At 38.7% G+C, this 23408-nt stretch overlaps 1 protein-coding gene across 1 annotated transcript in view; it reads left to right on the top strand.

The window, feature by feature from the left end:
• Positions 1-23408, top strand: part of SLC24A3 (solute carrier family 24 member 3) — a 140217-nt gene that overhangs the window by 61267 nt on the left and 55542 nt on the right. Inside the window, exon 3 of the mRNA XM_053458817.1 lies at positions 15346-15422. Coding sequence (XP_053314792.1) covers positions 15346-15422 — 77 coding nt within the window. The remainder of the gene's footprint in view (positions 1-15345; positions 15423-23408) is intronic.

Genomic DNA, 23408 nt, shown 5'->3' with positions numbered 1-23408 from the left:
AAATTACAGACACTCCAATCATAGTAACAGATTATGCATATTATTCATATTATGTCCCTGGATAATTTCATTACTAGCTAATATGATGACACTTTTGAAATGTGTAATGTCCAGCCTAACCCAACACACTTATGAGTTCAGTAGTGCAACTACAGTGGGACTACCTGATTTATTTCTAAAATAAATGATTATTTTTAGTATCTTGGTGATGGAGCTAACCATGCCAGTCAGAATACCTTAATGATAGAGCTTTCCCTGTCAATGACTTTACCTCAGTGATGGAGTTAGCCTTGTCTGTGGGAATAGTTCAGTGATGGAACTAGTCTTGTCAGTGAGATTACCTCCATGGCCTAGCTAGCCCTGCCAGTGGGAATACCTCTGTTATGGTGCTAGCCCTGTCATTGGGAATACCTTAGTGATGGAACTAGCATTGTCAGTGACATTACCTCTATGGCCTAGCTAGCCCAGTCAGTGAGAATACCACTGTGATGAAACTAGCCCTGAAAGTGAGACTACCTTCATGGCAGATCTAGCCCTGCAAGTTGGAATACCCCTGTGGTGGTGCTAGCCCTGTCAGTGGGAATATCTCTGTGATGGAGCTAGTCCTGTCGGTGGGAATACCTCTGTGATGGAGCTAGTCCTGCCAGTGGGAATACCTCTGTGATGGAGCTAGTCCTGCCAGTGGGAATACCTCTGTGATGGAGCTAGTCCTGTCGGTGGGAATACCTCTGTGATGGAGCTAGTCCTGACGGTGGGAATACCTCTGTGATGGAGCTAGTCCTGCCGGTGGGAATACCTCTGTGATGGAGCTAGTCCTGCCGGTGGGAATACCTCTGTGATGGAGCTAGTCCTGCCAGTGGGAATACCTCTGTGAATGAGCTATCTTGTCAGTAAGAATACCTCTGTGATGGAGCTATCCTGTCGGTGGGAATACCTCTGTGATTGAGCTATCCTGTCAGTAAGAATACCTCTGTGATGGAGCTAGTCCTGCCAGTGGGAATACCTCTGTGATGGAGCTAGTCCTGTCAGTAAGAATACCTCTGTGATGGAGCTAGTCCTGTCAGTAAGAATACCTCTGTGATGGAGCTAGTCCTGCCAGTGGGAATACCTCTGTGATGGAGCTAGTCCTGTCAGTTGGAATACCTCTGTGATGGAGCTGGTCCTGTCAGTTGGAATACCTCAGTGATGGAACTAGCCCTGTCAGTGAGAAAACATTTGTGGTGGAGCTAGCCCTGTCAGTGAGAATACTTCTGTAAAGTAGCTAGTCCTTTTTGTGGGAAGTGATGGAGGCAGACTTTCACCTATTTTGCTTACAACAAAGTTATCCTTCTTTGTCCTAATGAAGCATGCATTTTTATGTTACAGGTGACCTTTGTGAAGAAATATGAAATCTTTTTTGGGTTTCGTATTTAACTATACGCATTTATTGAAAAACAATTAAACATAACAAAGCTTATCTTGAATTTTAAATACCGAGAAACAGGGAGAGCTTAAAAAGGATCGAATTCTGACTGTTTGACAAAAAGCGTAATGAAACGAAGATAATGGTTCAGAAACTGCAAAAATTACCATGATTATCTCTCCATTGAATAAATGATTTACATGAAACATATTTTGTTTTCTTATGGGCTTCAAAGAAAATGAAAATTTCTGGCAGATTTTAATGTGCGTACTTATTTTATTCCTAGAGGTATTGTTTATTCTCTGTTAAGCTGCTTATCATTTAAATATGTGCTATAAATTATTCCCTTATTTCATAAATCAAAATTCCAAATATGAGAATGATCAAATATGAATTGCAATGTAACGCCTAAGACAGAATTAGGCTGGGTCCCCAGCTGTTCTTCGACCCTTCTTGTAGCTACAATCATGCTGTCAGTTAATATATAAGAGTCCTGGTACATGGCATCCAATAATGGCGTCAAAACAAGGTTGGTCATAAAAGAAACGTAGTCTAGGCCAGCATTTGCCAAAGCATTATATATTTGAATAGTCATCGCCATTGATCTTTGGATCTGTCTACTATGGTATGGCTCTTCTTGGCGCAGATACAATATTGGATTCACTGTAATATATATATATATATATATATATATATTTACTCACAGTCAATTTAAAGACCTGGAGTGCTGACCATCTTTTGAAAATGTTTTATATATATATATATATATATATATATATATATTACAGTGAATCCAATATTGTATCTGCGCCAAGAAGATATATATATATATATATAATTCTAATTGATAAAGTACATATGCTTCTAAGCCTGACTGTGTTCAAGGATGATATAGCATTGAGTATAATGTATATCTGCATCAGGCACAATCCTCTTCAGATATTATAAATTCAAGCTGGCAATGCGGTTGTTATTTATGTTGCTATTTGCTGTGCCCTGTGGAGTCTGTTAGATCAGAGTTGTACTTATTAATAGCTAAAACTGACTGATAAAAAGTGAAAAAGGACACTGGAGGCAACTTGATAATTCCAGATTCTGGAAAGCAGAAAAAAATGCCATTGTTTAGAAGCTGAAATTCAAAGCAGCTGTTCTGCAAACATAGTCCTTAATGTTATCATTTATGTGTGGATTTTTAAATAGCCTTTCAATTACTTGATGATTTTTCTTGTTTGTTTTTGCTTCTGAAATTGAAAGAGCTTAATTTTCTAAACTCGCATAAAAAAAAAATACTTGTTATGCCAGTCTGATTCTGTAATGGCATACATGTACATAATACAATTATTTTCAATTGTTTAGCCCTTTGGAAAGTAGCATGGGGAAAAAATCTCCAAGTTCCATTGTGCCGATTTATCAACCAGATATTAGGGTGAACTGGTTAAAGAGAGAGTTGACATGATAATTCCAACATAAATGTGGCCATTGTTCAGCAGTAGGGTCTTTAGGTTATGAAAACCCCCGTCCTGAAGGGGTTAACAAAAAAATTAAATTAATTGGAGTATTGATAAAGTTTAATGTAGCCATGATTTAAGTGTACACTCCTATTTCCTCCATTCCTATTTCCTCCATTCCATGCTGACACTAGCCAAGTTTTCTAACGTCATGCTCGCCCCATCCCATGCTTTTCCTTTGAAGGATCAGCAGCCCACTAGAATATCCAGACTGGTTTAGTAAATGATAGAAATAATCAGGGAATGAAAGGCAGCTCATCAGGCAGACCCAACACACACCAAGCTGTTTGACCTGGAATCTGGAACAGCGCTTAAAATAATCTACCAATAACATAAAAGGTAGCTTCTTTTTGAAATGCTGATTCAATCAAGTATAATTGTTAATGGGATCCCTAATGCAAAATAACAAAGAGAGTTTAATAGCCTTAAGCTTTTGGAATTCTGTGTAGCTTAAAGGGTATTAGATTTTTCAATGTAAGTACACCGATAAGCTTGCCAGTTAAAATGTCTGTCGTCAATCTATATCACGCAGCCTTGTGAAAAACAATGCTGTTTGATTTTTTTTGGAAATCTGGTTTGTATAGTATTCTACCTGTGAAATCTTTAACGTGTAGGCTTATCGGATCAGAGTTGGTTAGAAGCAGGCTGCAAATAAATCAGTTTCCCCTTGATAACATAACTAATGTTCTTTAATGTTGGAAGCTACGCCAGATGTTTAGTTTGTGTCATTTTAAACCCACAATAAGCATGTGCGAGCATTTCTTTAATAAGAAATTGAAATAATAACAAACGTCTCCATTAGATATATTAGTTTCTTTAAAAACACCCCCCGGAAGAAAAGACCTCTTGGGATTATGAGCAACTCTCATCAATTTCAAATGCAGAGCTGAATCTGCTGTTGTCTGACGCTCGCTAAGCTGCATCATATCACATCTACTATCAGAATATTCATATTCTGCTAGAGAAGACCTCAAAGACACACTGCATCGTCACATACTTGAGTCATTTACCAAAGACCCTTATTACTCAAACTACGAAAATTGCTAGAAATCTGGAATCACCATATAAATGAAATGTAACTTGAACACAAGTTAGACAGGATACTGTCTTCCTCCTCAGAACTTGTCTGACAAATAGTGAAATAATTGAGTATAAAGCAATTGTAGTTATACCCCTACTTTACAGTACAGGGTAAGTCATAGGGCACATGAAATAATTACCCAAGGGCTTCCCTCTCAAGTGCACTCAGTGGTTAATGAAATAAGGTGAACGTGCGAGATAAGTGATATAGCGCTAACTGCGTACAGACTTGCAGGTGTCATTGCACACATACTTGTAGAGATAATAGTGCTAACACTAAGTAAATTAATAGGACATAATGTGTTAACACTGTACTGATTAACAGGTGAGGTATGCAGGCTGACAATATATATATATATATATATATATATATATAGTGTTAACACAGTACAGGCTCACTGTGACGGTGTTAACATTGTACAGAAATACAGGTGATCATGCACTGTACTAATGTATAGGCAAAACCATGTTAACACTATACTGACAGGTGATACGTTAACACTGTACCAACTAACACGCAGCATAGTGTTACCATTGTACTAACTGACAGGTGATATAGTGTTAACATTCTGACAGCGATATCTTATGTTAACACTTTACTGACCATTGATATTGTGCTAACACTTCTCATTGACTGACAGGCGATATGGTGTTAACATTGTACTAACTGACAGGTGATATCATAAATCTGTACTACGAGATTGATAGATTATATCATGTTAAAGAGCTGCAGGTGATACTTAATTGAGACATTGTAGCCATTTAGCATTAACACTATACAGAGTGAAAGCTGATACAGTGTAATATATATCGTGATTGACAGTTGAGATACAGTAATGGAGATATAATGTTAACACTGTAAACATTGGAGACAACCAGTGATTGATTAATATTCAGGAATGTTTTAATCTCTGAATATGTCATCAGTTTGGAAATAAAGCATTGTAAACAGGCAAAAAAAAAATTTTTATTTAACTATATGGCTCATATTCCTGCAATCTGACCACCCCACTCAGATTGATGACACTCAAATGCCATCTGCTCGAAAAATAAATCCATTAAAAAATGGTTCCAGGTTCACTGTACCTGCGTAATGAGAGAAGCATCTATATTCCACAGACTCATTATGTACCAAATGAAACATGCCGGTACTTTATAAATTAATATTAATGGAGCATGTGCTGCTTATTGTAAGCATCATCTGTCTTAAACTGAATGTTGTGAATTACTAATGCTACAGTAATTAGCATCCTTAATATACTTGGCTACATCGTCCCCATACAACACAAATGGATTATATGAAAATGTGACCCTTGGTTAAAATTATACTGCTTGACAAATCTAAGCCACTGATTCAGTGTGGCACAGAGATGCAAATTTATGTTGCTATGATGTTTCCCTTGGCATAATTAACATCAAACATAGTATCCTTAAAAACAAGAACCGTAATGAGTATACGACGAATAAGAAGACTGTTTTATCTGGTTTTATCTAACAACTATTAACATTACTGACCATTTTACTTCGTTTTTTAGCAGCAGCTGTTTTCATGAAATAGGATATTTTTAACTCCTACAATTACCCTTTATTCTCTGTGCTTAAAAATGCATTCATCTTGGCTTCTCTGCTGTTTTTAAGATTCCGGCAGCATACCCATTGTTCAGCGCTGTGGGATATGATGTCACTATACAAATCAATAAATAATAAGTATTATTATTATTTGCAAACATGGTGTGTGGCACTGCATTTGTATGTCTGTTGTATACTAACGCTTTTCTACACCAAACCGATATGTTAAGCAGCCGCTTATGCGGCCTGTAGATGTAATGTGATTAGGCAGATGTCCATTGAGCTTTTGATCTTCTCTTCAGGTGTTCTTCCCATTAAAGGTAATAGTGAAAAATCAAAGCTTGATCACAAGTGACACAACCACTTTAATGTCCTAATTTGGAATGGAATATATTTACTTGAAAATCATTGATGTCCTGCTGTATGAGTTTTCATGAAGTTTGGGAACATTTGGGGTGCATTTTCAAAATTCACAAATATTAAAGACCAGGCTTACGTGGCACAAGTTAGATCAAATACACATATATATGTATATTTATATACATATATATACTGTATATACAGAAGGGAACCCACAACCTAAAAAAGCATAAAAAAGGCATATACGTTCAGATTCCCAGGTTTCTGCAAGAATAATAATTCGAGAATACCATTCAAAAGACACCTATCTGAGGCATAAATATTGACAATACGTAACACTAGATGGCCACATATTGGGGTCAAATTACCCCAAGTTTGGCAAATCCAATCTAATTTTTCATGGCTATGAATCGGTGGGACTGCATTGCATTTTTAGCCCAAAGAAAGCAATCCAAAGCCTTCTCTGGACACCATGGATGAGGGATCTGTCTGGCAGGAGGGGCTGCTCAACCCTGAGGTTGGGTCAGAACCTGCAAATATGCACACATTTACTTAACATTTAATATAAGTAAGGTTTGCATAATCTTTTTTTTTTAAAGGTAAAAAAAACCATTAATGACACTTTAGGCTTATATTTTTAAACTGCACAGGAGTCTCATTGGGTTAAAACATAAAACATGGCCCAGGTGTTATTACCTACCAGATATTTACTTAATGTCATGACTGTCTAAACACTGCCTGTACATCGTTCATTCCCCGCTATTGTGTTACATTATTGTACAGTCCTGTGGAATACAACATCACAATATAAGTAAATTAATCCGAACACATAATACAGGAACACACAAGACATTAAATGTAGCTTCACAGCTGCAAAAAGCAACACATGTACCAGCAATCTGTAACATCTTGTGTGGCGAGAGTACGGCGTTAAGGAATGTTTGCAATAACATAATTCTGTTTTTTTTTATTTGGATTTTAAGCGATTAGATGATTTTGATGCAGTCCGTTTTCTTCTCTTTATAGCAACCGTTTAATCCTAGTCTTCGGTTTGTTTCCTAATGCCTGTATAAAAAGTATCACTGGCTTAATCTCCTAATCCTCATATAGACTCCAATAGAAGGTTTTGAAATAAAAAGCACGTGGCCACCATCCTCTAAAAGAATAGAATTGCACCGTATGATAATATACCCCTACAGATTATCTGCCCCAGTAAGATGCGTATTTATGATAGTCGCAAGCACTTTTTGCCTACCCAGCTGTGTAATTGCTTTTAGGTTTCTTCAAGGAGATACCTATTGATATTCTATTCTCAACCTTCTGTTATTAAAAATGCTAGTAATTACTTCTAAGGAAAGCTGCCTATAAACAAAAAATACAAAAAGGGGGGTGATTTTAATGAGATTTATTGCATGATTTATTTAATTGTTTAAGTGTGAAATCTGTCTAATCATTTGGAAATGAATGCCAATGACTATTATGTTGATTTGTAATTTATTTTCATGTGCAGATGGGCAATTAGTGCTTTGGTATTTGAGTGGAGTATTACATTTGCTGGTTATCATGTCTTTAAAATAGCTATAAGCTATATGATGCCACAGCATGTGAACGCCGATGTTCTGGGTACTCCAGGAGTTACCTTGTTACCTAAAAGAAACCCTGTATGATATCATGGTAAAACCACTTGGGTTTTTATTGTATTTTTTTTTTCTATTTGTAATTTTTTTTTGTTTACATTTTTTGTTCTTCTTTTAAGAGAGTCAGTTGAAAACAGGGATCCACAATACTGATTGTTGTTACTATGATCAGCCTGCAGAGGGGTCAAAGGCGATCACATTTGGAACTTGAGCAGGATGCTGGTACACTTCATCTGAAATGAAATAGTATATGTAGCACAAAACACATTCTAACCATCTTAAAATCATCAGTGCTGCGTATTCGCATGTTAAGGAATATATTATGGTAATCAGAAAAAAAAACATTATAATAGTATTTTGAGCCCTCATTAATTAGACTAGTATGATGTTGACAGTTTCAATCTAAATATAATTTCCATAGCATTTCTTTCTTGGAGAGCTCATTAAAATATTAGTGTACCAATACAAAATGCCTCATGAAAACTGCATATAAAGGTGAATTGTACTAGAATTTTCTGTGTGTGTGTCAAAGTGATCGGTTTGGGCTGATTAAGAAAAGAACATTTGAGTATAAATTTGCCATACTAATCATACACTTCTTTTGCAGCTACACTAATGTATTTATAGGAACAACCTTAGTAAATGACTAATAGTTTTTTCCTTGGGTCAAAATGAAAATACTGATGGTTCTGAATCTGCAATGTTCTATCTTGTAAGGTCTTTACTTTCTGATCAATGCCTAAAATATTTTATAACATACGTTATGGCGGGTAAAGGTGATGGAAAGCCTTCCATTTAAATTTAAGGGGTAGTAGAAGCATTATTAAACACTCATCTACAGACTCCAGACAAGCCACAAGGCTTGTTTTTCCCTCAGAAATCTCATGGTGCTGCCACAACCACAAGGGATTCTGGGTAGGTGCATGCAAATAAGGCTAACAATTATCACCTTTGCCTCTATATCCACTTTATACATGGATCCCTTGAAAGTAATTGCCCGCTGTACAAGACAGCCTTTAGACAAAACTCGGGTAATAGGTGCAATATCCAGATCACCACTCATGGACAGCTGTTTCGTCCTTCATGGGACTCGTCAGCATGAGGTTGTGATATATATATATATATATATATATATTGTAAAATATTTTAAGATTAATTTATATGATCACTTTTTCCTGACATATGAGCGATAAAATGTGAGATGGTGTTTGTTCTGCACATGAAGACAGGAAGAGCATGAGCAGGAGTTGAATGGTCTCAGCAGAATGTTGTGATGTCCTGACTCCTGTCGCTTAATGTGGGCTGCATCTAGTGTCCTTGCATGGTACATTGACATCTTTGTTAGTATGGTCTTTGGTTTAGCATATGCTCATAGCTGAGAATAGCAGGATCATATTGAGAGCTAAAAGTTCATACTTAAGCGGAGGAGAACTTTATTTTACAGATATAACAGCATGGTTATTGCACTTTATTGTCTAAAGTGTTTCTTGTTAAGGTATGGGTTGTGAAAGTAGAAAAACATGTATTGGGGAAACTTGTTTATAGCTTCCAGTAGGACAATCCAAAAAACCCACCTTTGGGATTAATGAAACATGGCCAACACATGGACATCAACTGGCAGAAAGAAGTGTTGGCCACCCAAAAAGCTTGTAGAATCTTGAAGAATTGGCTTGTCCTGTTGTGTTCTTTGTAGCAATCTGGGGAGGGGGTTGCCGTGAATGGCCCCATCTCTTCTCTGCAGTTCTATGAAGTTCTTACCTCCTTGAAGGCCAAAAACATTATTGAACATGGTATTGGGTGAACTGGCTAGATCAAAATACCAATATTATATCATTTGAAATCACACAAAAATATATAAATTAGTTTCAGCAGAAAAAAATCAGTTTTTTTTTTTTTTTTTACTGTTTCTTGGTGTGTAGAAAGGCTTTTTGGATTGTTCCTTTATAAATCAGATGTGCGTTCAGCCCTTCTCAGCATCTACAATTGGGTTAATAAGACAGAAAATTCTTGGCAGGTTAAATGGAAACATTACGATAGAACCGAATAAACTGGCAGAGCGTAACATGGTGACTAAGTTCACATAATGAACATCTGAGGAACGTTTGTGATTACCACCAAGCTTATATAGCTGATCCTTTGGCTACAATTTATCATTCTACAGTGTTACAATTATAGAAAAATGTCTTAAGTTTTGGTCCATATTTAGTAAATGGTGTGAAGTTACAAGATGTCTTGTCATATTATTGTATTGTAAATAATATCTCTTTGAAGTCTGGGGAGAAGACAATGGATATAATAAATATGTCAAAATATTATTTTCTTGCTTAATAATTCAATAGAGGATTTAGAGAACACGAAAATGAAAATAATATATATAATATAAATAATAGCATGTTGTTGAGTTAACCCTTTATGTACCAAAGGGATGTGTGTAAAAAAAGTGTACTTGCAAGATACATACAAAACATATGTGATAAAAGGGAAAACAAAATAAATTACTAGAAAATATGGGTCGCAAATAATGGTAAGAAGTATATATAACCATCCATTAGCAGAGTACAGGTGTATACTGTACTATATACGGAAACTATAATATTATGGGTAGCATAAACAGATTGATGTTGGCTCATCTGCACCATTTATCTCCTGTATTTTGATTGGATTTAAATAACTTATAGATATAGTACTACTCCCTTAGATTTTAAGCTCACTAGAAGGGCCCAGTGTTAAGTGGTGGGCATAAGGCATTTCTGTAGGCAGAGTGCTGTATGAAATGCCTTTTAACCCCCTTAATGCCACTCTGCCTACAGAAATGCCTTTTAACCCTCTATACGCTACTCTGCCTCCTGAAATGCCTTATACCTCCCTATATACCTCTCTGCCCCATAATATGCCTTTTAACCCCCTACATGCCAGAGTGGCATATAGGGGTATAAGGCATTTCTGGAGGCAGAGTGGCACATAGGGGGTCAAAAGGCATATCATGGGGCACAGTGGCACATAGGGGGTCAAAAGGCATATCATGGGGCACAGTGGCATATAGAGGGTTAAAAGGCATATCATGGGGCACAGTGGCATTTAGAGGGTTAAAAGGCATATCATGGGGCACAGTGGCATTTAGAGGGTTAAAAGGCATATCATGGGGCACAGTGGCATATAGGGGGGTATCAGGCATTTCTGGGGCAGAGTAGCAAGCCTGGGGGCAGATGTGCAGAACTGGGGGGCAGGTTGGAAAATAAAAGGAAATAAAAACAAAAAAAAATGTTTCTCAATCATAGCTTTTATTAAAAAAAATAGTTTACATGAATTAACATTTACTGGTAAAACTTTTTTTCCTATAGGGTCGTCTTATATTCAGGCTTTTTCTTTTTTTCTTAAATTAATATTCAGATTTTGGGGGGTCGTCTTATAATCACGGTTGTCTTATAATCGAGCAAATACGGTATATATATATATCAACAGCATGTGTTCATGTTAATGAAAAAGGAGAATGCCCCATTCAGTGATACCGTATCAATTTAGTTTTCTATTCCACTGAAGGTGTTTCCATGGAAACAGTGATGTCATTGGCCGTCATCACCTAGGACAACGTAGGTAGCACCAGAAAAAAACGTGTATGTGATGTCTAGCAGGGAGAATTGTTCATTTGCAGTGACTGATACAGAAACGAATGGACTAAGCATTTTGGAGAATCACCAGCTTGATATCAGAAAGCTAATCATAATATTATTGGGGCCTGTCACTATTTTTTATAGATTCTACATGTGGTATAAAAGCCAACAACACAGCTCATTGGCACATGTAGCATAGTCTATATAATACATTTTCACTTTCCTGCTCGTAAGGTGCCATTAAACATTTTTTAACCTCCTTACTTATGGTAATTTAAGCTTTGCAAAATCATTCCCTTAAGAGTTTAAAACCAATACCAATGTAATAAAATATATATTTGGATCACATATATGAAAATTATTAGGCAAAGTCTCTTTTAACAAGAAGTCTCCAGCTGGAGCTCTGTTTCCCTCGGCCTCCAGGACAGTTTTTTACTTCTCTGGTTAGGTGAGCTGCTTGCGGCCACGCCCACTTTACAAACATGCCCCACCCACTCCCTGTTCACTTTTCCCTATTCCTGGCCCAGTTCCCTGCCGCTAAAGGCTCTCCAGAGAAAGCCCTGTCCCTACACAGTCCCCCAGGAGCACAGATCTGGGTAGCCTATCCTGGAAAGCTCCTAGGTATGCTTACTCGGCAGTTCTCATGCTTTCGTGTGCAGCTGACGGCTGGATACACACGGCCGCATGCACTGAACGTATAAAAGTGTAACATGCAGCCACGCGTATCAAGCAGGTGGCCGCACGTGCCACATTTTCTCTGCCTCTGTCCTTAAGGTGCCAATTACCAGTCTGTCACTGGCACTGCTCATGTACTTTCACAATCTGAAAGCATAAATAGATCTTAGCCAAGACGTTGCAGTATCAGCTCACAGTTGCAGCTACAGTATGTTACTGTACAACTGTTACACAGACTTTGAATAACAGCTGTCTTTAATGTTACCCGGATGAGTCACTGCTGTTCGAAACTTTTGACAGACGGCAACAATGTTGTGTTTGAAGTATCCTAAAAAGTTCAATTCATACGCGAAAGAGCTTTCCTTTTTAATTGGTTTTCCGCTCTCTGATTTAATTCTACATATTGATTATATAAACAAACAAGCCATTTCGGAATCACTGGCTAAGAAGTTATGCTCTTGCCCCTGCAAGCATTTTTTTCAAAACATTAACTCATATAAAATAGCAATAAGTAGGATGTTTAGTGCTGGGAATAGACAAAGAGAAAGGGCAAGATAGAGACAATATTTGTGAATAGGAAGAAAGGATTAACTGTAGATCATTTAAAAAATGTGATCATTCCAAAAAAAGACATACTCATATGTGAAAGCAAGTTATTGATCTACAGACGTGATGTTCTCGGTATACGCATTTATGAAATGGTATGGTCCATGTTTGTGCAATTCTATAACAATATGTTCTATATATTAAGAATTTTTAAGGACCACTTCGGAGTTGGTGGGCTCATACAAGATCTGGGGATGAAGATCTTACTTGCGTAAACAGAAACATATTACCATACCTGGGAACTACTACTCTCAGACAGAGTGGCTTCACGAGGGGCAGAGTTAGACACGTGAAGAGAATAGGGCAGGGCGTTGCGTTGGCATGGCTAAACAACGCTCCCATGACCCAAAGATTTAGTGATGTGAGCCTGAAAACCCCAAGCTGATAATCAGAGCTGTAGAGAACTATGGAAGAAATGGCACATTTGAAATCAAAGCTTCATTCTGATCTGGATGAATAAAATCTTGCTCATTGATCGATGAATACATAAATCAAAAGTAGCCCCCTGCCTGGTATGAAATGTAAAGTTACTGAAACAATATAAGTAAAGATAGGACAGGTCCAGACCTGTACATATTTTTCTTTGCGTCCTTTAGTGTAAATTGCATTTGACTCATAACACAATGATCAGTGTCAAAACAGAAACAGAAGTTCACAGGGTCTGCATCCATCACAATTTTCAATTTTATTGGAGGGTCATTTGTCTGGTAATAAACTGGGGGCTACAATATTTTTCAATATCATGTGGGCTTGTCTGGTACAAACTCTTTTAAAACATAATCTTGTGTATGAGATTCAGGTCGGCAATCCATCGTTGTACTGATGATCTGATGTTACAGACACAAACATCCATATATATTATTATTATTATTTATTGTTTTGTATAGCGCCATCAAATTCCATAGCGCTGTAAAATGGGTGCACAGGACATAACAAGTAGTATGTAACATAACAATTTGACTTACAGAGACAACAGGTGAGGAGGGTCCTGTCCAAACCAGCTTACAATCTAGAGGGAAATATATCATTTTCATCAATATTGCTTGTGTGTTATACTTTGCTAGAAAATCATAGTGGCATTCTGCAGAATAGTTTCCTTGTATAAATGAATCCTTTAAAATCTAGCATAATCCTTCTTTATGGTACAATTATGTCAAATTCTTTCATATAGATTTTTTTAAACATCCTTTTAACCAATTTGTATAGCGACAATAAGAATACAGTATGTAGCTATTACCATCAGTTGGTTTAAAAAAGGCTTTAAAATAAATGGGATTGCCCTGTACAAATATAGATCTAAAAAGCTAATCCCACCTATACAAGGGACAAATTAAACTTTAAAGAATTTGTATTTGTATATTAAATAAATGTATGTAAATTCATCTGCGTACCTTTTTTAAATTATAACATCATCTAAATGTATCTAGAGGTCTTGCATTGAATGGATTTTTAGGTTAAATACATCTAGATTCCCATTCAGACATATATAGATTGTAAAAGTTCAGCGTGAACTCGGTTCCCATTGCAGTGCCGTACATACCAAAAATGGAGAAAAAATTGTTCATTAAAGTTAAAAATGTGCTCTAGACATTGGTGTTTTGTAACAATGGTAAAAAGGGTCACAACATCTACCACGGTCTATATACAATCTACATATCATTTTATCTCTTTTTTAATATTTCTAAAATATGTGCAGATTTTTTCTTTTAGTTGGCTAACATATTTTTGTAAATATATGTACTCTTGTTCATAATATTTTCTAGACACAATGACTATAGATGCCTCTTTTTTTAACAATATCAGGTTTATCCTTCAGATTCTTTAATTGTTTTGATGAAATAATATACTATGATTTTTTTAGGTAAATAGGAAACGCAGCTTCCTATTAGCTTTTGGTCCATCGGTTCTCTCGTGCCAGCAAGTGTTCTGTTTCTGTAATACAGAGCTTACCATATGGAAACTTTGAGTATAATACCTGCTCACCCTTCGTGCTAGCTTGAGGGGGTGTCAGCAGGGTCGTGATTTGACCGAGTACTCTTGCATGAAGTAGTGTTTAGAATCTGTTTATGACTCATCATGTCATGTTAGATGACCCAAGCCAAGTGTTAAACACTAGTGACATTAGCAAGCTAAATCATGGGAATATCTTGAACAGAAGAAGCCCCAAGCTACGAGAGTGAGTCATTGATTTACCTTTGTTCTATAAGGAGATATGTTAAAAGTCTAGCCTGTTAACAGTATTCAATGCATCTTTTATGTGGACAAACAGAATATGTTCCTTGAACCAGGCCCTCATACACAGGACACGAGAACATGGCACTCACACCTACACATTAAATGTACCTGAGGGCTTCCCGAGACTGTCCCGTGGAGTCCTCCCCCATCTTGCTCATTATAGGATAGATGCACACAGAGGTTTGCAACATACAAGAAATAGGGCTGAAAATAGGTGGAGGGGGTTCGCTAATCCCCTATCTGGGAATCAAGGGCGACAGCCACAGAGAGATATGACAGGTACGATGAAAACAAGATGTGGCTCACATGCACAATACTGTTATGTACACGGTTGTTTAAGAATACAGGAGACAAATGATGCATGTTGTGTAGTATTAAATACGGAACTTGACAGTGGTAGTGGGATCACAGAGGTCTTGCCCTCTGACATGAGCAATAATAACTTCTGAAGGATAATCTGAAGGAAATGTACTATGGTATTATAATATAACAGTGTTATAATTATGGGAGTTCTAAAGATCACAATTGCTGAAGGTCCACTTCACGCTCGTTGGTGCAATAACATTGCAAGTAGAAGTGTCGTGTATTTTCGTCCTTACTGAGTTTATTAACTATTGTTAAACTATTGTTTATTTAACTGTTGATTTTTTTCTGACTTGCAGCCCTTCATGAATTCCCCAGTGATATCTTCTCAAATGAAGACCGAAAGCACGGGGCAATCTTTCTACACGTTTTCTGTGTAAGTGACCATTTTATTAAACTTTTCAAGGCATACCATCTAATCTTAACAAACCACAGGAACCAGGGATCCATTTCTACTAAACATTTTCTGGCCTGTGTCTAACTTTGCTGAGCTTTCTTACATAGACTCTGCCTCGCTCAGTTTATATGATGCCACTGAACATGCTGTTTATGGCAAACTTATTGTGGTGTGGGAGGTGCTCTGTGCTGTGGGTGAGGTACAACTTCAAGAGGGGAAATTTTAGGAAGTGACATGAGGGCCCCTGCAAAATGGCTTGCAACAGCGCCTCAATGTGTTTGATATGCCAGCGTAGAATGGTTTTATTACCAAGTAGTTAAAACAAGTGTTGTGTCTCTGTACATTATATTTTGTAATCAGAAAATGCCTTTGTTGTTTGTCCGTATCCAGTTTGAATTCTGCACTAAGCCCTTAATATGTGAGGGGTCTTAAAAAAAATCAAAGCCACAGACAGATATCCAGATATGGATTATGGAATTTTACCCATGAATAATTTTTCTGAAACAGACATATCCAAAACTCCAGGTCTGTTTTTGAGACATGAAGTTACAGGCATCAGATATCTCAACATACTTCTGTCTTATTATGTACTTCGTCCTTGTGCCTCTGTTGTTCAATATACCCTTACCCCTGCCTATTTATACTTAGTGGGCACATTGTGCTCTTGTATTTCTCTTCAGCAGCTTTTTTACCCCATTCTCGTGTCTGCATTCTGCATTTATACTTGTATGTGGGCCCTTTCTCTTATTTCTTTCTGTTGTTTTTCTCTAGGCTAAGCCCAGCCCCAGCTGTCTCCTTTGCAGCCAGAGGGGCGGTAGTCCTCTGGACCTTAACACAAAGAGCAGAGAGCCCCACAAAGAGCAGAGAGCCCCAGTCTTACAAGATGGGGCTGCTAGGGTGGGGATGATTTGGGATGATTTGGTTGTAGTAAGGGTGATATGTAGAAGTCAATGTCATGAAAATCACAAATGTGGGAAGAACAGATGGTTTCTTGCAGGATGTAGATATTAGTTATTAAGCTTCTCATAATTATTTAAGGTTAGAAGGAAGCATGTGACAGAACAGGGTAGAGAATTCCATAGAATAGGAACAGCATGGGTAAAACAATGGATATGCCAGTTGGAAGAAGTGATATTTGTTGAAGAGAGATTTTGTGAGTCATGGGAAGAGCAAAAAGGGTGGTTAGGAGATTAATTGGAGATCTATGGAGGGAGTGCTGTTAAGGTCACTGTACGTAGTGGTCAGGAGTTCAACTTTTATTTGGAAGGGTATGGAGAGCCATGACTAACATAGTTGGACAGCTGATGAAGAATGATGATATAAGAAAAAGGTGTTAGGAATGGAATCCTAAGCAGTGAATGGAGGGTAAGAGTGACAGTTACTAAGACCAATTAAAAGTGAGGGTGAGAGATCAGGGGAGGAAAGATAAATTAGCATGTCCGCACAGGGGTGGTACTGGAAACGAGAAGAAAAGATAGATGGGGATAAGGGATCTAAAGAAGGTTTCTTTAGAATGTGAGAGATGAGAGTATGTTTCAAGAAGGATAGGAATACACCAGAGAGAGGAAATAAAATAGCACCAATCCCTCTCTCTCTTTCTCGTCTTTCGAAGTTCACTCTGTCCGCCTTTTCTCCCCGATTGCTCTTCGCGTTGCAGTGATCTACTGGCCTCCTGGCCCCACCTCACATTTCTTTGATCACTTTGCTGCTTGGACAACCTCAGCCATGGCATTCCACACAGACACACCTCCTTCAAATGTGTTCCGCCTCCTTCAAAGGTGTTCCGCCTGTGGAGGAAGTCTCGTTCACCTGAAGACTTCATTAACTGCACATCGGCCCTCCATCTCTCTAAACAAACATATTTAATTTCATTAATCACCTCTTTCCCATAACCCTAAATGTTTATTCTCCACTTTTAACACCCTTCTCAGGCCCACAGCACCTCCCTTGTCCTCCAACTTCTCTGCCCAAGAGCTTGCCACCTACTTCAAAAACAAAATTGACACCATCAGGGATAACATCCTCCCCCATAACGTCAATTATATGGTACCTCAACCTCCCTCCTCACCTCAATCTATCCTCACCTGCTTTAGCCCAGTTACACCCTCTGAGGTTTCCAAGGTCCCACATCTTTAATCTCTCCTTTTCCTCTGGTGTATTCCCATCCTGATTTAAACATGCCATCATCTCCCCCATCCTAAAGAAACCTTCCCTTTAGCCCACATCCCTATCAAACTACCATCCAGTTTCACTTTTCCCGCTAGCTTCCAAACTGCTGGAACAATTAACCTACAATCAACTAACAAACTTTCTCTCTTCAAACTATCTACTTGACCCTCTACAATCCGGTTTCCGTCCACAGCATTCAACAGAGACTGCACTAAATGAAATGCCAATTCTCACTGGTTATTCTCTTGGACTTCTCAGCAGCCTTTGACACAGTCGACCACCCCCTCCTCCTACAAACCCTCCATGCTCATGGCATCCGTGACACAGCTCTTTCATGGCTTAAATCCTACCTTTCTAACCGTACTTTTAGTGTCTCATATACTGGAGCTTGCTCCTCTCCTCTACTGCTATCTATTGGTGTTCTTCAAGGCTATTCTCCATCTACACTTTGTTAGAAAAATGCTTATGTTATCAACCAACACACTTCTTCCCTCGGACAACTTATTTCTTCCTTTGGTTTCAAGTACCACCTATATGTAGATGACACCCTAATTTATATTTCTGCTTTTGACCTTTCCCCCTCTCTTCTAACTCGCCTCACTGACTGTCTATCAGGAATTGCATTATGGATGGCATTCCGTTACCTAAAGCTCAACATCTCTAAAACCGAACTCATGGTAATCCCGCCATCTGCTCTGTCCAAGTTTCCTGACATCTCTATTACCGTTGACAACTCCACTATCCAACCAGCAGACCAGGTTCGCTGCCTTGGTGTCACCCTTGACTCTGCTCTCTCCTTCATCCCTCACATCCAGTCCCTCACCAAATCCTGCCGCCTCCACCTGACATCTCCCGAATCCGCCCTTTCCTCACACAAGAAACCACCAAGTTACTAATCCTCTCCCTTGTGATATCCCGCCTGGATTATTGCAACTCTCTACTAACCGGTCTCCCATTCTCAATCAACTCTTCAATCCATCCTCAACTCTGCAGCCAGATCAATTTTTCTCTACTGCTGTAACTTATCAGCTGCTTCACTATGCCAATCACTTCATTGGCTCCCCATACCCTCCAGAATCAAATTTAAACTTCTGACCTATAGAACCCTCAACAACTCTGCACCACCTTACATCTCTATCCTCCTATCCAAATACACTCCTACCCTATTCGCTCCTCTTCTACTGTTGTTTCCTCTTTCCACTCCCGTATTCAGGATTTCACCCATCCCGGACCCCAACTATGGAATTCCCTTCCCCGTTCCGTTCAGACTTTCTCTGAAAACCCATCTGTTCAGGGAAGCGTACAACATTTCTTCCCATTACTCCCAACCATCATCATAATCCAGTCATCTGAACAATCAACAGCTTCAACACATCATCGGAACCCGATCAACTCATCCCCATCCAAGCAGTCCTCTCCTATTGTCTCACTTTCCCCTCAACCCCCGACTAGATTGTAAACTCGCAAGAGCAGGGCCCTCTTCTCCTTTGCACCAGTTTGTTATTGTATGTGTTATTGTATGCGTCTCTAAATTGTTCTTCTGACTGTAACAGCGCTGCGGAATCTGCCACCATAAATAAATAAATAAATGTAATGTAATAAATGTAATTTAATTAAATAGATGGGTTAGTGAAGGTGTGAGGAAACCAAGTAAACCCTTGGAATGTTTACCATTTTAACGTCTTCTTAATTAAATCAGTATTGAACACTCTCTTCCTCTTTATTCAACTTCCCTCTTGCATGGCTATGCTTTGCTGTCTGTCATCCCTTTCCCAGATGTCACTCTGGCCCCTGACCAAAAAATTATGAGAATATTATAATATAGTCTGTATGACATGGATTATAACTTCAACATACTAGCTGTGTCCCCTTTATTGACAATTTGTTGAACAGCTACCCGGTCTGTATACATATGAAAACCTTTAAAAAAATTCAAAATTTTTATACATAAACTCCATTGTTTTATCATACTTTCTCTTTCTAGTTACAAAAAGAACCACATCATTATTACAAATCAGAAATTGAAGTTTGTCCCAACTGATACTTTAGTTTTTCTTTAAATATAAAACATTAAATGAACTGAACAGGTTCCTTTTGGGCCATAACAACCAATGCCCTGTGTCTGTAAACTTGCTGTGAATAGTATTGATCTTTGCAGCAGGCGTGTTGACACTTGAAGTAATTGTAATCATTTTGATTGAAGCTGAATGCTGCTCTGAAAGACAACCTGAAGTAGAAGTACTTGAACCATCATTTGGCCTGAAACTGTATTGATGACTAAATCCACAGTGAAGGTCTGGTGCGGCACTATGAGAAATAAATTAAATAGATTGTCAGCTTTCGGCACACAGCTTTCTGATAAAAAGAAAGTATGTTGGCCATTAAATAACATTTCCTTAATCAAACTATATAGACTCTGACTGATCAAAATACATAAGCAAGTGTTACACTCTGACTGGTCATAATAACTAGCCGGCTGACTGGTCATAATAACTAGCCGTGTGGCATACACTTTGTGTTCAAGGGAACAAGGTCTCAAAGATGTTCCACAGTTCAGCCACTTCCTTGTGATGTTCTCCTGAGGGTTTCCTTATTTTACATTTTGGGTACAAGAATAGATGTTGCAGTAGTTTCATCTGAGACAAGCCTGGAGTTTCAGGCGGCCGCCTGCTTTCTACTCCATACAACCCACTCAACCAATGATCTAGCAGGGATAGTAATGAACAGCTCAGCAGGCAACAGAGGCATGCCACCCAACTGTCCCGATTTAGGCGGGACAGTCCCGATTTTGGGTCTCTGTCCCACTGTCCCGCCTACCCCTTCCTCTGTCCCACTTTGCAGGGGCAGAGGAAGGGTGAGGCGATATCCATACTAACCTTAGGTTCAGCCACGGGGGGCGCACAGCCACCCGATCAGCAACTGGAGCCTGCAGACTAGCTGAGAGATTGCAATCTCCCTCAGATCAACATTAGGGGGCGGGAGGTCTGTCACTTCAGACCGCTGTACTGCTCCCTAATCAGTACCCGGCGGATAATAATGCCGAGCGCGGGGATATGACGTCATCCCTGAGCTCTGCATCAATAGTGACTGAAGTGACAGACCACACACTCCCACCACATGAAGCAGGATACAGGATGGAGGCTGGAGGAAGAAGGATGGTGGAAGCTAGAGATAGGGAGAAAGAGGTGTAAGGGCAGTGTATGTGTATATATGTGTTTGTAAGCTTGTGTGTGTGTGTATGGGCCGGTGTGTGTAAGACCATTATAGGTATTTGTTAGCTGGTGTGTAAGGGCATTGTATGTGTATATATGTGTGTGTGTGTAAGGGCAGTGTATATGGGTGTGTTTAAGGGCAGTGTGCATGTATATGTGTGTGTAAGGCCAGTGTGTGTGTATAAGGGCAGTGTACATGTATATGTGTGTGTAAGAGCAGTATATATGTATATGTGTGTGTGTGTAAGGACAGTGTACATGTATATGTATGAAAGGGCAATGTATTTGTATATGTGTGTATAAGGGCAGTGTTTGTGTATATGTGTGTATAAGGGCAGTGTACATGTATATGTGTGTTCAAGGGCAGTGTACGTGTATATGTGTGTGTAAGGCAAGGTTTCCATTTGGTTTTTTTTTTGCTAAAAACGCCTATAAAAACGCCAATAGCGCCACCTGGCGTTTTTTTTGTGAAAAACGGCTGCAGCCAGATGTTAGCTGTAATTCAATAGGAAATCGCAAAATGCCATATCCACTTGGCGTTTTTCTGTTTGGCGTTTTTTCAGTCCTCTTTGGCGTTTTTCTGCTTTTTTGGGCTCTGTGGCAGTTTTTCAAAATCGCAGCATGTTGACACTCTGGCGTTTTTTGCAAGAAATCTTGGCTTTTTTTCTCCAATAGAAGTCTATGGGAGAGAAAAAACGCCATGAAAAAGCCATGTGGGTTTATTGCCTTGGCGTTTTTTATGGCGTTTTTTCCACAGTTACAATGCAGAGGATGGACCCAGTATCTGTGTGTCCTACGAGAAATAGGCTGAAAACAAACAGTTTCACACAAAACAAAGTCCTGGACTGGTTCATATTGAATTTTACACCATTTGGAACAAACATGCCATTACAAACATACGCGACCGGATCCTGCGTGCCAAAAGCAACAGCAAACAATTTGCACCATCATTTGGGGCCAATCTTCCCAGAGGAGCAGACATTCGGAATAAAGCATGCCTTACAAACCACAGAAAAGACACAAAAGGGTCTACCAAGTAAATGACATCAGGAGAGGGCAGATACTTGCCATTTATCCTAATCCCTTTTAGGCTAGGTTTCCACTTGGGTTTTTGTCCGGCGTTTTTTTCTTGATGAAAAACGCCAGGAAAACTTCCAAGAAAACTGCCACTGCATTTGGTTTCCATTTGGTTTTTTTTTGCTAAAAACGCCTATAAAAACGCCAATAGCGCCACCTGGCGTTTTTTTTGTGAAAAACGGCTGCAGCCAGATGTTAGCTGTAATTCAATAGGAAATCGCAAAATGCCATTTCCACTTGGCGTTTTTCTGTTTGGCGTTTTTTCAGTCCTCTTTGGCGTTTTTCTGCTTTTTTGGGCTCTGTGGCAGTTTTTCAAAACTGCAGCATGTTGACACTCTGGCGTTTTTTGCAAGAAATCTTGGCTTTTTTTCTCCAATAGAAGTCTATGGGAGAGAAAAAACGCCATGAAAAAGCCATGTGGGTTTATTGCCTTGGCGTTTTTTATGGCGTTTTTTCCACAGTTACAATGCAGAGGATGGACCCAGTATCTGTGTGTCCTACGAGAAATAGGCTGAAAACAAACAGTTTCACACAAAACAAAGTCCTGGACTGGTTCATATTGAATTTTACACCATTTGGAACAAACATGCCATTACAAACAAACATACGCGACCGGATCCTGCGTGCCAAAAGCAACAGCAAACAATTTGCACCATCATTTGGGGCCAATCTTCCCAGAGGAGCAGACATTCGAAATAAAGCGTGCCTTACAAACCACAGAAAAGAGACAAAAGGGTCTACCAAGTAAATGACATCAGGAGAGGGCAGATACTTGCCATTTATCCTAATCCCTTTTAGCTGGGTGAAACTTCTAACTTGTAAAGGCTGGAAAAACTGCCTAAGGTCAAAAAAAGCAATTTCCACAGAAAGGCTAAAATGCCAGAAAAAACTCCAGAAAAAAAACGCCGGACAAAAACCCAAGTGGAAACCTAGCCTAAAAGTGATATAACTTTTTTATTCCTGGAAATAAATAAGTGAGGGAGCCATTGTTTTAATGTTGGAAATAAATAGCTTGATTAGACGAAGCTCTTTTAAGGTTTTGTTGGAAGAAATAATGCTAAAGTTGAGATTTTAAAGTTTGCCATTACGTTATGTGTCAACATCTTCCTACTGCTTTTTACTGTGTTGTGAAAAAAATCTGTTCTTGTGTTTTTTTTTTTTACTTTTAAAAGCTAAAGTGAGTAGCTTTATTGATGAAGTAACTGCGGGGTTTTTATGGCACTTTCTATCAATTATAACAATCCTTTCTTCCAAAATACCAACACCACAGGGATTTTCGCACAACTTTGTGTTGTGATTTCTCAGTAGGAAATCTATTTAAAAAGCAATGGACAAAAGATGTGTGATCCATTGTACGCAGAGTTGGTGGATTTGACTGCATATGAATCATACTTTGCAATACATTGCAATAGTGAAGTACACTGAGATCTTTCTTATTCTCACATTGAGGTAGCTATCAAGGGACTCTGGATACTGCGGGTTTGGGAGATGGAAAGAAGTAAAATAT

The sequence above is a fragment of the Spea bombifrons genome, chromosome 3 (genome assembly GCF_027358695.1).
Source record: "Spea bombifrons isolate aSpeBom1 chromosome 3, aSpeBom1.2.pri, whole genome shotgun sequence".
In the NCBI taxonomy this organism is placed as follows: Eukaryota; Metazoa; Chordata; class Amphibia; order Anura; family Pelobatidae; genus Spea; species Spea bombifrons.
This window is presented reverse-complemented; position numbering and strand designations above follow the sequence as displayed.